The 15,180-nt window shown below is 37.0% G+C and overlaps 1 protein-coding gene across 4 annotated transcripts in view; it reads left to right on the top strand.

The window, feature by feature from the left end:
- pde4b (phosphodiesterase 4B) overlaps window positions 1-2,910 on the top strand; it is a 193,488-nt gene extending 190,578 nt beyond the window's left edge. For all 4 annotated transcript variants that reach the window (XM_020702441.2, XM_020702440.2, XM_004068012.4 and 1 more), the window contains 7 exons: window positions 331-614; window positions 748-912; window positions 1,005-1,104; window positions 1,225-1,379; window positions 1,478-1,600; window positions 2,002-2,184; window positions 2,270-2,910. In XM_020702441.2, coding sequence (XP_020558100.1) covers window positions 331-614; window positions 748-912; window positions 1,005-1,104; window positions 1,225-1,379; window positions 1,478-1,600; window positions 2,002-2,184; window positions 2,270-2,680 — 1,421 coding nt within the window. In that variant the 3' untranslated portion in view covers window positions 2,681-2,910. The remainder of the gene's footprint in view (window positions 1-330; window positions 615-747; window positions 913-1,004; window positions 1,105-1,224; window positions 1,380-1,477; window positions 1,601-2,001; window positions 2,185-2,269) is intronic.
- The last annotated feature ends 12,270 nt before the right edge of the window (window positions 2,911-15,180 follow it).

The following is a 15,180-nucleotide window of genomic DNA, read 5'->3' on the forward strand; positions in this document are numbered from 1 at the left end:
CTGATGCATTAGAATGAAAGAAAAAAAGACAAGATGTGAGCCACCAGCTGTGGGGCTGAACAGTGGGATCTCAGAGGCACTTTACAGGTGGGCAACAGGGTGCAAGAAGGAAATGAGCAGAAGAGGGACATGTGATGAAGGAATAAGTGGCTGAATCAGTAGATGCCTCAGAAATGATTTACTCCAGGTGTTTTTCTGTAAGCCACCTGACTTCTCAGCCAGCCAACAATTTGCGCCAGCTTCCTCTTTCGGTATAAAACACTGACTCACACTGAAAGATGAGTTTGCAGTGTCTAACAAAAGACAAATCTCTCATTTGTTCTCGCACAGATAAACAGAATGATGTGGAGATTCCATCGCCAACATCCAAGGCGCGAGAGAAGAAAAAGCAGCAGAAGCAGCAGTTGATGACGCAAATCAGCGGCGTCAAGAAGGTTTCTCATGGGCCTCTGCTCTCCAGCAGCAGTATATCTCGCTTCGGCGTCAAAACCGATAAGGAGGAACTGCTGTCCAAGGAGCTGGAGGAGCTGAACAAGTGGGGGCTGAACATCTTCACCGTTTCAGAATACTCCAACAACCGACCACTCACCTGTATCATGTATGCCATCTTCCAGGTACAGAATGCCCTATTTTCATCTGAATTACATAACAGTTTTTTAAAAAGGTGTTTATTTTTCACTTATGGAACTGTTTGTGTTAAAACCCACAACTGATCTATAATTAGAAATAACCCACATGTTTTCACAGGAGCGAGACTTATTAAAGACATTTAAGATCCCAGCGGATACATTTGTTGCCTACATGATGACACTGGAAGATCACTACCATTCAGACGTTGCTTACCACAACAGTCTGCATGCTGCCGATGTAGCACAGTCCACACACATACTCCTCTCTACTCCTGCTTTGGATGTAAGTGTCTGTCTTAAGTTGTAGATTTTATCTCCCTTCAACTGAAATTTCACTTTAAAGTCATCTAATCTTCTTCCCTTATTTTCTTGCAGGCGGTGTTCACAGATCTTGAAATTCTTGCAGCCATTTTTGCTGCTGCCATCCATGATGTAGATCATCCTGGAGTATCAAACCAATTCCTAATCAATACTAGTAAGTCCAGCTTGCCTCTTTATGTCGTCTATAAAAATAGATTTTTTTGACATACAAAGGCAGCGCGTACACATCTTCTGAAATTATGTAAGAATCTATTATTTTTTACTTCCTGTGCAGATTCTGAGCTGGCACTGATGTACAACGATGAGTCAGTACTGGAGAACCATCATCTGGCTGTAGGTTTCAAGCTGCTACAGGAAGACAATTGTGATATCTTTCAGAACCTCACAAAGAAGCAGCGACAGTCGCTACGCAAAATGGTCATTGACATGGTAAGACATTAAGATTCCTGTGTTTAATCTAAAAAGAGTCTATAAGAAGAACCCTTTTCAAATCACACTGGATGCTGATGATGCTCCTCTTCATGCAGGTTTTGGCCACTGACATGTCCAAACACATGAGCCTGCTGGCCGATCTGAAGACCATGGTGGAAACAAAGAAGGTTACAAGCTCTGGAGTGCTCCTGCTGGACAACTACACAGACAGGATACAGGTATGGTGTACTTCAACACCACAAATAGACAGAAACTGTCTTTGGGGCAGCTGTGATGCAGAGGCAGAGTGGTCAGCCTATGATTGGAAGATTGAAGGTTCTGTTCCCCCCTTCCTGCCCATGTGTCAAAGTGGTGGTTATAGGTTGGCGCCAGTGTTCAGCTGTGGGGTCGCCACCAGTGTGTGAATGAGGTGTGTGTGAATGGGTGAATAGGACAGTGACTGCAAAGCGCTTTGGGCTTTCTAAGAAAGTAGTAAAACACTATATAAGGATAAGCCAGTAACCCTTTTGTGTCTCATTGGAAATTTTCTAAAACCAAGTATTTTTTTTAGGAAATTTAAATGGCATCTCACAAAATCTTGGCAATCAATAAACAGCATGAATGTGTGCCTAAACTCTAGGTGCTGCGTAACATGGTGCACTGTGCTGACCTGAGCAACCCCACAAAGCCGTTGGAGTTGTATCGTCAGTGGACGGACAGGATAATGGACGAGTTCTTTCATCAGGGAGACAGAGAGAGGGAGAGGGGCATGGAGATCAGCCCCATGTGTGATAAGCACACAGCTTCTGTGGAAAAGAGCCAGGTATGCAATGACAAAAAATATATAATGACTGAAACTACAAAATCATGTAAAAATTTACCCTCAACTCCCTTTTTGTCCTTTCTAGGTGGGTTTTATTGACTACATTGCACATCCTCTTTGGGAAACTTGGGCAGATCTGGTACATCCTGATGCTCAGGATATTCTGGACACATTGGAGGACAACAGGAACTGGTACCAGAGTATGATACCGCAGAGTCCTTCGCCACCCTTCTATGACCAGGGCACCCATGGACACAGTGGAGGCACAGGAGGACAGGGAGGGGGAGATAAATTTCAGTTTGACGTGACCTTGGAGGAAGAGGACTTGGATGGAATCGATAGAGATGGAGAAGGGGAGGACGACGAGGTGGATAGTCTGGCAGACTCTCCTCCCCCGGAGTACGTGGACAATCAGGCATCGGAGGACAATGAGATGATTGAGCCCATGACAGCGATAGAGATTGTGACCCATGAGGCCTCACCCACAGACACATAGGGCTTCCATCACCAGGATCGTATGGTGAATTGAAATTCTTTTGAAAGGAGGGAGAGCCTCATGCAGGAGTGCTTTTAATTAAGCCCACACGTGCAAGAGCTTAGATTCAGCCCAAATGAGGCATACTTGGGTGTTTGGAGCAGAGAAATGGATGGACAGTTTCCGAGGTGGCTTCACAGTTCTCAGGAATTTACAAACGGGAACATTTTCGTCTTGATGGACAAGCAAAAGTAGAACTTGAAAGATTTCCATCAGTTTGGAAAATGGTTCCTTTTCTGGACTGATATTTAATGGACATTGACACTACTGAGAGAAGTTTTTTATCTTTAGACTTTTGTTTTTATACAGATTTGATCTAGAAGTAGAATATAAGATGTGCTGTTGGAGACAGATTTGTACAGCCAGAGAAAGTGTTTACTTTTTCTGTACCATTTGTCAAAGGACTTTTGTGTGCCTTTTTACTCTTGTCTTTATATATTTTTTTATTTATTGAACGCTCTAGTATGTCTAATTAATGTTTTTTTTTCCCTTAAGAAAAACAAAAGAAAATCTTTTTGTACATCAAAAAGATTGGTCTTCCATGTATTGGGCAATAGAGAGATCCAAATGTAGACAAACATTTATATAGAATATATATATATATATATATATATATATATATATATATATATATATATATATATATATATATATATATATATGTGTATGTGTGTGTGTGTGGGTCTGGGGGGGTCTTCATGAATTGTCACCCCATTTTACTTGCATTTTTCTGTTACATGTTTGTTGCTGACCATAAAAATGAAATTCACTGATTAATACAAACTATTTTAGCATTTTGTCTCTACGTTAGGCTCTAAATGCCCCACCCTAAACAAACAAAAAAACAACATTTATCCCCTTTTTATTTGTCGTTGGAACCCAGAGCAAAAATATTGGTGACCTAAACAAAATCCAGTTGTCTGGATCACTGATCAAAGAAGAAATTACGACTGCCAAGAACTAAAATCACATCTGTCTATTTTTGGCCAACAGGTATGTTTCAGTCCTAATAATCCTGTTAGCTGAAGCAGGTTCTGGCTCCAGCTCCATTTGATGTAACTCTACCTGCTCTTTAGCAATCAAGCCCAAATTGTTTAATAAAAGGTACTTTCAGAGCAGCCAGTCTGAAAGGCACTCTCAGACCGTTGCAAGTTTCCATTAAAAACCTGTCTGGGCTCCATGGACATGACCTTAAAACAATTAGGACAGCTATTTCTTCCTAGCAACAAAAATCCCCATAAGTGCTGCATCTTCTGACGTCAGTTCAACCTTTTTTAAATACTCCACTTGCTGCACGAGGTTTCCAGGGCAGTTGGGTTATATGGCTTTTGCACAGATGAGTTCAGTAAAGAAAACCTAAATCGTTGGTGGAAAATTGAAATCTTTTAGGATCTTAAGTGAACCCAAGATATTTTTATAGTATAACGATAGATAGATAGATAGATAGATGGATAGATTTCTTTTTCATCTTTTGAAACTTGACAGTGACCTGCAAACCTTTCATTTTTGCCCCTAAGGCTCCCATAATTATTGCTTTTGTTTGTTTTGTTTCTTTGGTTAAGCTGACTTACTTCTCTGCATTTTCACAAAGGTTTACTTACACTCAGAAGGTACTTATGTTTCCTAAAGCATGGTCAAGTGGCAATCATTTGTGTGCATTATGTCTATTGTTGAAAGTGGAAGTGTGTCTTTTGGTGTATGTCTGGATCAAGCCTATTTCCCATCCCTCCACACTTTTGTCTCTGTCGTTTGTCGCCAGGAGCTCAGTTTGGTCCTTTTTGCTGTTTATAACAGTGTGTATTTATTCTATACTTTAAGCTTGTACATAAGAAAAAATGGTTCATTGTAAAAATCTATTTTAATTTATATGCACTTTGCATTACCTGAAAGTGGTGGTGTCTCGTGTAGAGGCTCTAGGAGAGTCTTTTTTATATAAATGTATTACAGGTTCTTTTTATATATAAAATATATATATATATATATATATAGATAAATATATATGTATAAGCATATATTCGCACAATGTTTTGAAATCCCACCAGAGAAGCAGTGAAAGAAGCAGGTTGTCTTATGAAAACCTTGTAAGTACAAAAATATTAATTTTTCACATAAAAAAATAAAATTGTTTCTTAAGGACTTCATTGAAAACTTAATGAAAATGAATAAGTATTTCCTCATTTCTAAATATTTTGAAAAACTAACAGGTTTTACTGTAATCAAATCTTTCCTTTGGTAAATTACAAATTTGCAAAACAACTTGATATATTTTTCTTTTCTTTGACATTTGACTTTTTACAGTAAGGGTTTGATCTTACATCAGAAATAAGGTAAACCAGAGGAGACGTAGAGGACTTTAAAATGCATAGGCTTGGTTATAGAATACACACTTCTACTAAGAGTCACTAAGTCAATGCTTACGTTCAGATTGCACAAATAGCTTGATTTGTATCTCACTGGCTAAGGCCAGATAGAAGTTCAACTGAAAAACACAAAGCAATCATCTTCTTTTACACTTAACGCACTTCATGTAAAAGTAGGTGACAGTATTGGTAGCATGCTACGACACACTCAGCACGAACGTGATTGTTCAGAGTCAACAACAAAACATGATATTTATGTAACTGATTGTGCTAATGTGTGAACTCTTATGACCAAACTTGTTAGCAGCTTTGAGGTTCAAATTTGTCAGTTTTACCGTTATCTATGTTCAAGCTTTTTTATTTTTGGTCCTAGTTCTGTCCAAATGGTTTGCCAGATTTAGCACTATCTGCATGAGAGATGGGGTTCTTTTTACTGTCAATGTGTTCAAGTCCCCCAATTGTTGCAGGTGGGTTTTTCAATGTTTCACACAATGTATGGTAATATATTGTATATTGTGTTTAAAATGAAATCTGAAATACTTTTTCTATGAAGTGATTAAAAGCGAAGCATGAATATGTTGTCTGCTGCTTTTTCCCCCCACAAAGATGTATATTTTTTTTTAACAAGAAAACAGGTTGCAGTCCTGTTATTTATGGCATTTATGGTATTGTCTTGCTTCCATTAGAAAGAAAAACATGCAAATATTTCTACAGTTACTAAACACCTGGGTCTTGCTGCAAAAATACACTTAAAATACAGTTAAAGAGCCATTTTGGGTTTATTACTTACTGACCACAACCCAGTAAGAACCACATAGTTATAGTAATAAATACACTGATTAGACACTGTTTATGTCACTGCTACTATTATGATAAATATAAATAAACCATTGTCTTATAGAATAAATTCAAAGAAAAAAATTGCCTTTTTCAAAATGTAAAATCATTTTTGAAAGAGGTTCAAGTTACTTCCTTTCAAAATGCCATATAATCTAAATTCAGCAAATGTTTTAGGTAATGTGATGTCAGCAGTGATTTAAAAAGAAAAAAATACATACACCATATATTTTACTGATAGTGGTGCACCTCAGCAAACAATTTATAAATCTAACAAATTACAGTTACGTCAGTGCTACTTAAGTGAGACTTACTTGATTCTTCAAACCATACATTTCACTCAGAATCAGGAGATTTCTTTCAGAAAATAAATCCCTTACAATCCGGTGCACCTTAAGTATGAGTTCTGGTGGTGCTCCAATTTATTTTCTGTTAAACATGTCACTCAAACATCGGTCAAAATATTAAACTTTGATAAACTACAAAGTCAAACCACTTACTAGATTATTGAAGCATTGTGGGTATCATAGTCAGGAGCCTCATGGAGTGATACACACATACTTCAACTGTTTGTGATTAAGTGGAATGAAGTTAAACTTATCTAACTATTGAGTTGTGCTTAATGCGCCGTTTTGTCCGAATAATTTGTTAATTTTAAAATAACAAAAATGTTATTATTCTTTAACCAGAGCCACAATAGAGGGGAGTAAAAGAGCCACATGTGGCTCCAGAGGCTCAGGTTACAGACTTTTAATCTAGACTAAGATGACCAAATAAATTAATAAATAAAGCCAATTTTAGTCCTTTTAATAACCACCAAATACCACCAAACCATTAATTGATTTGATGTGGATCCGATTTCTGACGTTTGGTTCTGTGGTGCTCAGGAGAACAAAGCTCAACAAATCCACACTCTGACACAAGCATGATCATTTTGCTGGTACTGAAGCAGTTTGGCACACATACAGAAAGGAGAGCTGCAAACGTTGCTCAATGCAAATAACACCAGTCTACAGTGTTCTGGCCTCAGATTTTTGTGATGTTCTTCAGTTTTTGCCATGTTCCAGTTCCCCTGTGATTCACACCAGCTTTGGGTTGTAAAACCTTACCAGCTGTCTTGATTTGTGTTAATGACCCCCAGTGTATTTAAGTGTCTAGTTTTCAGTTCTTTGTTGTCAGATCAACGGTTTTGTCACTCTTAAATACTGAAGTTTATTTATTAAATGTTTAAGCTTTTATCATCAAGCCTGTGTCCTGCATTTGGGGTTCAAATCACCTGTACCTGACACACTGATGACAACCAACCATGGTTCTTTTTCTCCACTCCACCATCAGAAAAGTTCACCTCATCTGAGGACTCGATTGCCTTAGTGTCAAAGCTTATATACACTACTATATTCATGGGAGACAGGTAAGTAGGCAATCATAACATACTTGATGATAATATATATATGTCCACCAGTCCATGCTATAACTATGATTTATATCCTTTCAATCATTTTTTTATAATGAAAACCACTGTGTTTTGGGTATTTCCTATTTAAAAATCTAGAATTGTCGTGTGTGTTTATGATCCTTTTGATTTTATGTTATAACCTACATTTATCCACCAAGCCCATCCAGATGACTGTTGTTGTGATTTTGGGCTGCAGAAATAAAGTTGAATTGAATTGAAATTCCTGTATGCAGGACCTTTATCAGAAATCCAATATTTTATGTTTTGCTCTGACTACTAAATTATGTATGTAAAATTTTGCAGCTCCAAAAGATTTTTGAAATTGGACCAATGCTGGAGCTAAAGGGTTTCAAACTTCAAAGTTTAAAAAAAAGTTTTTAAAAATCCTTCAAAACTAAATATTGGACGACTTTTACTGCAAATTCAGATATTTTTGAAACAAAAAAGAGGCGTATGGACTTCATGAAGGTAAGAAACCTGGCAATTTTGTATGTCTGTGGGTGTTTTTCCGGCCTTCCTGTCCCAGTCACAGCTGCTAAATTAAACTAGGTGGTTCAAGGTGTTTATTGACTGAACACACTTGATCCACAGACTTGGGTAAGGATGTTTGGGAAGGAAGCTGGATAGAAGATCTCAATGAATAGAATTGAAGACTCCAGATCTAAATTAAGCTAACTTTTGCTTTGTCTCCATGCTGACTTCAGTCACACCATTTACATTTTAGGTTGAGCTTAAAACTTTATGCTACAGTAAATTCAATTCAATTTATTTTTATTTGTATAACCTAATATCCCAACACAGTTGTCTCAATTCAATGTGAAAGATCCAGAGACTGGGGAAATTGGAAAATCCAATGCCTGATAAAGATTCTTTTTTATAGCACATTATTTATTATGCTGTTTTGGTCAAAGCTATGAAAAATCCAGTAAAAGGATAATTTCACAACACAGGGAAACTTCTAGACGTGTTGTAGTCTAAAGCTGTTATTGGACCCCAAAGGGACCAGTTAGAGTTTGTGTTGACGGCCGCATATTTTTCATTTGCTGTCTTTTCGTGCTTTTTCAAACCAGCTATTACTTAACCCCTTATCCCACAAAGTTATGCATTTTAACAATGGCTGAATGATTATATTTAAAACAAACAGCAGCATTGTTGGTAATCATGACTTTATGAAATGCAATAAATAAATAAAAATACTTCCCGCTGATTACCAGAACACTTTTGGGACAATGTATATGAATATGTGAATTCCCAGCAGGGAGTTTTTAATTTAATTAATTTTTTTAAACCAATTGCACGCAAAATAAGGAAAATTTCATTTTGATTATAATCACTGATTTGGAAAAGTTCTTCTTTGTAATGGAGAATATTGTCCTTTACAGAATTCTAAATTTTAATCAGAATGAAAATGTTTTATAAAATCCATCAAACTTTACTTTAAACTAATGAAAGAACTTTATTACATGGAAAAACCGATCGTGTCACACTTTATATCTAGTTTTCCAGTCTCTTCCATCAAGAACCCCCGGGGGCAAGCCTTACGTCAACTCTGACCATGTTCTATCATAAAAAAAGGAATTTAATTAGATCACCATCATATGACACCTTCATATCAGTTTGCACCACTTTCATTTTTCTCTTTGCAGCACGACCCATATCTGTGAAGCCTTTTCAGCCATTTCCTCAATCTCTGCTATATGGTTTAACTCCCTCTGAGAAAATCTCCCCTCACCTTGTCTCTGACATAGCCTAGTATGAGGAAGAGATCTGATTTGCTGACAACTACTTGCGTATATCATGAACTTAATTTGGGCGAACCGTTCCTGTCAATGCTGCCTCTCCTTCATGGAGGCATTGAGCTCTACTGGGACGACCGAGTCATCTAAGAAAGCTAAAAACAGATGGGAGCGTTTCCCAGCAGTCTGTGTTAATGACACCACTAACAGCTCCCAGAAGTGGCATAAAGGAAAAGATTAAGTTATTTATGAACTGTGAAAAGGTAACTTGAGCTAAGAGGGTATCAGCACAGGGCTTAAAAAATTCCCCATTATTTTTCTACTTTGTGAATGATTGGAATAAAAGAAATACAAAGAGAATAGTGTCATATTAGTTCTCTTTTATCACCCTAGATAAATTGTGTTTCTTTAAACTGCTAATCCAGACAAGATCTAAATAAAATCACATTTCAGCCTTGAACATACAGTAAATTCTTATTTTTTACATTTTGCTCATAAATTTTAAAAATCTTCTGCTAGTATCTTCTATTTAAAGGGTCAAGCTACTTCTCCAGTAACAAGAATTAATATAAATACTTCTGTCAAATTCTGTTTTGGATTCAAATGCTGTAAAATGTGTTCTAATACACATCTTTTTTCATCCTAAAAGCTAATTGAGACCTTAAATGCACTAGAATTAGCTTTAACATCCAGAGATTTGAGCCCACTCATCTTTGGATGTTAAAGCTATATATTTTGGAGGTTTGTTAAATGATGCAAAAGCAGAGGGGAAAGTTTTTTTCAGGATGTAGGAAGAAATGTGGTTGAAGATTTGCATTTAGTCTGCCTGGGAATTGAGCCTGGGAACGCTGCGGATCTGTGTTTCCTGTGTTGTACTGTGAAAACCCTCAAAAGATGCACTATTGGCCAATGAATTCTGGGTTTGATAATGAAGGCGTAACCCTGTACTTTTAATCCTAACAGTTAACAAAAACAGAAACAAAAACATTTTTAGAAATGGTGATCTCTGAGGAGCCTGTGTGCCCTGTGCCCTGTTTTGGGAAATGTTCATTTTATTGATACTGATGGGAAATAGAAAGGAAAAGTAGAAAATAGAGCACGTAAATGCTCAAGTACACTAGATCCCTCAGGGAGTATTTTGGAAAACAAAAGTGTAAAAAAATGTTGCAACAAAGAAATTGTATTTCCGTTCATGAGATTCCTGTAGTTGGTGTCATCAACAGAGCGGATCAGGCAGCATGTAGGTTTTTGGTTGGAGGCGGTTTATTTTGCTTTACATTTAATAAGTCAACATTTAGCATTTCAGGTTTTGTATATATTTTTTAATGTATGCTAGATCTCATGGAACTGTCAGCAAGGTGTGCATTCCCTTATAAACCAATGAAACATTACAACAAAAAGATTATGCTAAAAAAAATGCAATTTTAAATAATTATTTACCATTCTGTGGGTTATGCTACGGTAAACGCAATGGCTTAACCAGTTATATGAATTAAATAAAAAAAAATTAAATGCAAAGAAAAATTGCCAGTATTCATTTTTGCATCCTAACAGCAAAAAAAAAGTTGTGGGTACATTCTTTTGCGGCATATTCATCCTTCACAGTCTTTAGGTTGCCTTTGTGACTTGTCAGAGGAAGTCGGTGAGCTTGTTCAGTTTTTTGGCAGGCTGGCAGATCTAGATTTTTATGTTTATTTTTCAAGTCTAATCTTCTATTTTAAGATGTCTTGTTAATTATGGGCACGGCAAATGCGTCACTGGGAGGCTTATGCAGGCTCCTATCCTCACACATGCACACAGAAGTGATATTAGCAACATCCTTGTGGGTGTCCAGTCAAGCCAGGGAAAGCCTGTAAACCAGTGTGGGCAAAGCACTGCTTTTCTTTCCAGCTATTGTTTAGCATTAGACTTTAGCTGTATTTGTGTGTGAATCGTTTTGTTTTAATAAAGAAATAACTTGTTTACTGTCCTTCTTGAAAATGTAGCAATTACTACACTCAAAAATTTCAAACCTAAGAACTACTGTTGAAATGTTTCCTAAATCAACCAAAAAAGTAAAACGCAAGTGAGATTTGTTACACATTTCTGTGCTAATTTAAGTGACTTTAAGATAATCCTTTGGAATTTCCTCCCATCAGTTCATCTGGCTCCGTTCTATCATCTCAGTTTTCCCGTCTGAGGAAAGTACAGTTCTCTTGGGAGTGATCTAATTTAAGCAGTCCCAGCGTTTATTGGCGTCTGTGTTTGTTTAGACCTTGGGCCTGGTGTGAAGATGCTGTCAGTAAGATAAACATGTCGGGCTGGTGGTGGCATGTTAGAGACCAGGACCAGCAGACAAGCACAGTATCAGAGTCGAGCTCAAAATTTCCATACGTTGATTTAAGGGATTTGGGACTTTACAGGTGACATGCACCATCAACCATCAACTCTAAATAGGATTTGGGTCAAGAGAATAGTCTACTTTTTTATTATTGCTACAAGAGATCATATGCAAAGTCAATGAAATACACTTGCCAGTGAAATCTCTTTTTCTTTGGTACTTCATAGATGGAACTGTCACTGTTTACACTCATTTCAAACCTCATCACTTAAATATGTAAAGTAGATTGCAGTAAAAGCAGCTTATTTGGTTCCCATCAGAACATTACTCTTCAACATGAGTGGTACCCCAGCTGGATGAGATCACACAAAGCAAAGTTCCACATGAGCTGGCAGGCAGCCTCCTCGGCTTCATTAAGTAATCAGAAAGTGGGTAATTACAATAAAAGCCATGTTGCTTAATGCATTTGCTTGTGTGAGTGTGTGTGTGTGTACGCATCTGTGTTTTTATATCTAAACCTCCCTTCCCAAAATGCCTAGCAAGTGAGTTAATGACAGAGAAACATGTTTTCCTGGCTATGCTAACAGACAAAGAGCATCTTGTGTGGTTGGAAGGCACGTAGGCACACAATATGGAACACGGCCACTGCCACTCCTTACCGCCCTGCGTACCACTAAGTGGAATGTTGTTATGGTTTGACGCATTGTCTGCTGTTTAATCAGTGATTTGGCATTTGTCTGTGTTCACTTAACTGCAGCAGCCTAATCATTACCCACTCCCCCTCATCAGAGGACTTTGGCCGTAGCAGAGATGTAGCTGGCTGTACATTTGCAGGAAAGTTGCTTCAGCACTGTGGAGGAAATGGCAACCCTACTAAGGACATGAGACGTGACCAAATCAGCATGAGCTCAGGAAAATCCCAAGTTGGCATCCTTAAAGTCTATCGCTTTACCATCAGTTGTTTTTCTCATCATGTATTGTATGTCCAAAGGTAAAATGAAAAAAAAAAAGCTTGGCCTCTTTTGCAGCTGCTGGTCTTGGTGAGTGGGAGTGAAACCACTCATTTTATTAGCCAACTTTTAGTTTTCTTTCATCCTTTTTTAGACATCCTCAGTTATACACATACAGATCATTTTTTCCTGCTCTTGATTGATTTGTCTATTTACCGCCCTGCCCATGCTTGGTGGGTCTATCAGACAGAAATTCTCCTGCTTCTTCGCAATCCTTTTGGTGTTTTATCCATCAAACTTTTAACTTATAAAATGTAATCAAGCATTTTACCATTTAAAAACTCGTTAATTTATTTGCTGTTTTGTTTTAGTGAAAAAGTCCAGCATATAAACACATTTTTCAAGAATATTGAAGTCTAAGTCTAATAAAAAAATCAATAATTTAATGCCACATTGATGCTCATCTGCTCACTGTAGGTGTTCACTTACTACATATGAAAGAAGTTCAGCTCATACGTATTTCTAACTACATTCACACACCATACAGTGATGACCCAGTTGAATTTGTCTTGTGGGTTTTGCTAGAGGTATAAACAATTTTAGACCTGCATACAGATGCAGAACCTCAACATAAGAGCAACACTGCCGCCTACAGGCAAAAAAGATTTGAGCAAAGATGAACAAAAGTGGGTCAGGGGGAGTAAGGTTGTTAGCTGTTGGGAGGAAATGAATTGCAGAAAATACACAGACGGTTGTTGCGCAGTTACAGAACAGAAGAATAGAGGTTCTCTTTTAATAAAATGCATTATTGAACATTTTCTGCTTTGTCTATTTTGAAATTTCAAATTTTACTTTGAACACCAAACATAAAAAACATTTCTTTTAAAAAGGTGTTTAATCATCATGTTTGACCCCTATAATCTAAAAATGCAAATAACAGAATTATACTTTGATTTTAAAACAAGGGCAACATTATATACTTTACCTGCTCTAAACCTTTTTAGAAATCCCAACCCAAATATTTGCATTTCATTTTTTATTTTTTGTTCATATCCATCACAGTTGCAGTTTGCAAAGAAATGTTTTTCATGTCATTTTAATGCAGACTAACAGGCTTTTGTTGGAATACAGTCAAGAAATAATTTAGAGATGTGAAGAGGATATTAAGGTGGTATGAGTCCTGTAGGGTTATTAGTTCCCTTAATCATGGAGTCAATGTATCAACTCAGTGAGATGAAGATGGAAATGCTGTACAGCAGAGACCACACATAAGAAACTTGGGATCATGCAATACTATAGCAGTAGATCTTGGTTTGTTTCAAATGCTTCTGTATTTTCCACCTCTTGCACGCTCTGCGACCTCCACTTCATACTTTATACACTCTCAGGCCTCTTGGTTTTCTGGGAGGCTCTTAAGTGCCTCAAATACTTGTCTTGTTTTGTTCTTAATGTGTGCTTCTCCCATGTACTTCTATAGAACCTTCTTTAATGCATCTCATGTTGGTACTCTGGCATTGAGAGTTTCTTTTGGCCTCTGGTATGATATTAAACCTCTTCAGGCAGGCAGCTAAGGCTTACTCTTGGGCGTTTAGCCTTAATGTCACTCTCCAGCTTCTATTTTCATGGAGGGTACTTCTTCTTTTAGGAGGTGACCAGGTTTAGATTTTTTTGTAAACTCGCTACAAGTAAAAGGGCAGGATCTTACATCTACACTATTTCATAAATGTTTAGGTGCACAGTTTGTTTAAATGTGTGAGTCTTCATGTGGGTGTGTGTGTTTATGCAGATATGTGGATGATTTTGTTTGTTTGTTTTTTAGTTTGTTTGTCTTGATATTTCTGTGAAAATGTGAATAAATCTGGCTTTTGTGTGCCTCTTTTAACCAAAGGCAAAAAAATATACATTTCATTTAGTAGCTTAATGACTTCTGAAATAAGGGGATTTACATTGCTCTTTTTATTTAATTACAAATATTTTAGATTGAACTAAAAACTAAAATATTAGCAGATTGTGGATGATTATCCGGTGTAACATTTGTTCTGGAAACAAGAAGGAAAATAAGTCAATGTCAAAGAAAATACTTTAAAGAGTCTCCAAAAACTATTGCCTCAAATAAGCAATGAAAAGAAAGCTGGGCTGAAAATAGTAAATTAAAAATTAAACTGGTCTGCACAGCACTGTTTCACAGCATGATAGTTTCTCTCAACAGTATCTTACATTTAAATAAGAAAAGAGGTTCCAAAACACCAAAATTCTGATTAAAAGTATTTTCTAAGTAACAGTTACTATTTAACTCTGCTTGTCTTAATTCTAAAATAACTATTATGTTTACCTATTTAAACAACCTTGGTCATTAAGACCTGTTTGTATGACACAAGTTGGAAACTTTTTATTTGAAATGTAAAAATGAGTTTCTACTGAAAAGGCTGTAATCTTTTCTCTTTTTTTTCAGTGTGCCAGAACTTGTGTTGCACTAGGAAAAGCTAAATATAACCCTTCGCTGCACAAAAGAGCGTGGTGACCTCCAGTACTTTACAAATCAGAACTGTTAGTCTACTGTTCCACATTGCTATTCTCTACAGATTGTGTGGCTCTCTCTTAATCAGTACATATTTGAGGCTGCAGCAGATTGCAGGTTTGTTGAGCAACATTTCAAATACTTATTGAATACCTCTCATCCCCAGCTTGACAGCAGAGAGTTCAAAAATAACTGAATAATGAGAACTTGTGCCAGGGCTGACTCTGCCATGCCACTGCAACGATGCATTGAACATCCTTTTTTTTTAATCTTCCTTTTACAGG

Source organism: Oryzias latipes, chromosome 4 (assembly GCF_002234675.1).
Source record: "Oryzias latipes chromosome 4, ASM223467v1".
Lineage (NCBI taxonomy): Eukaryota > Metazoa > Chordata > Actinopteri > Beloniformes > Adrianichthyidae > Oryzias > Oryzias latipes.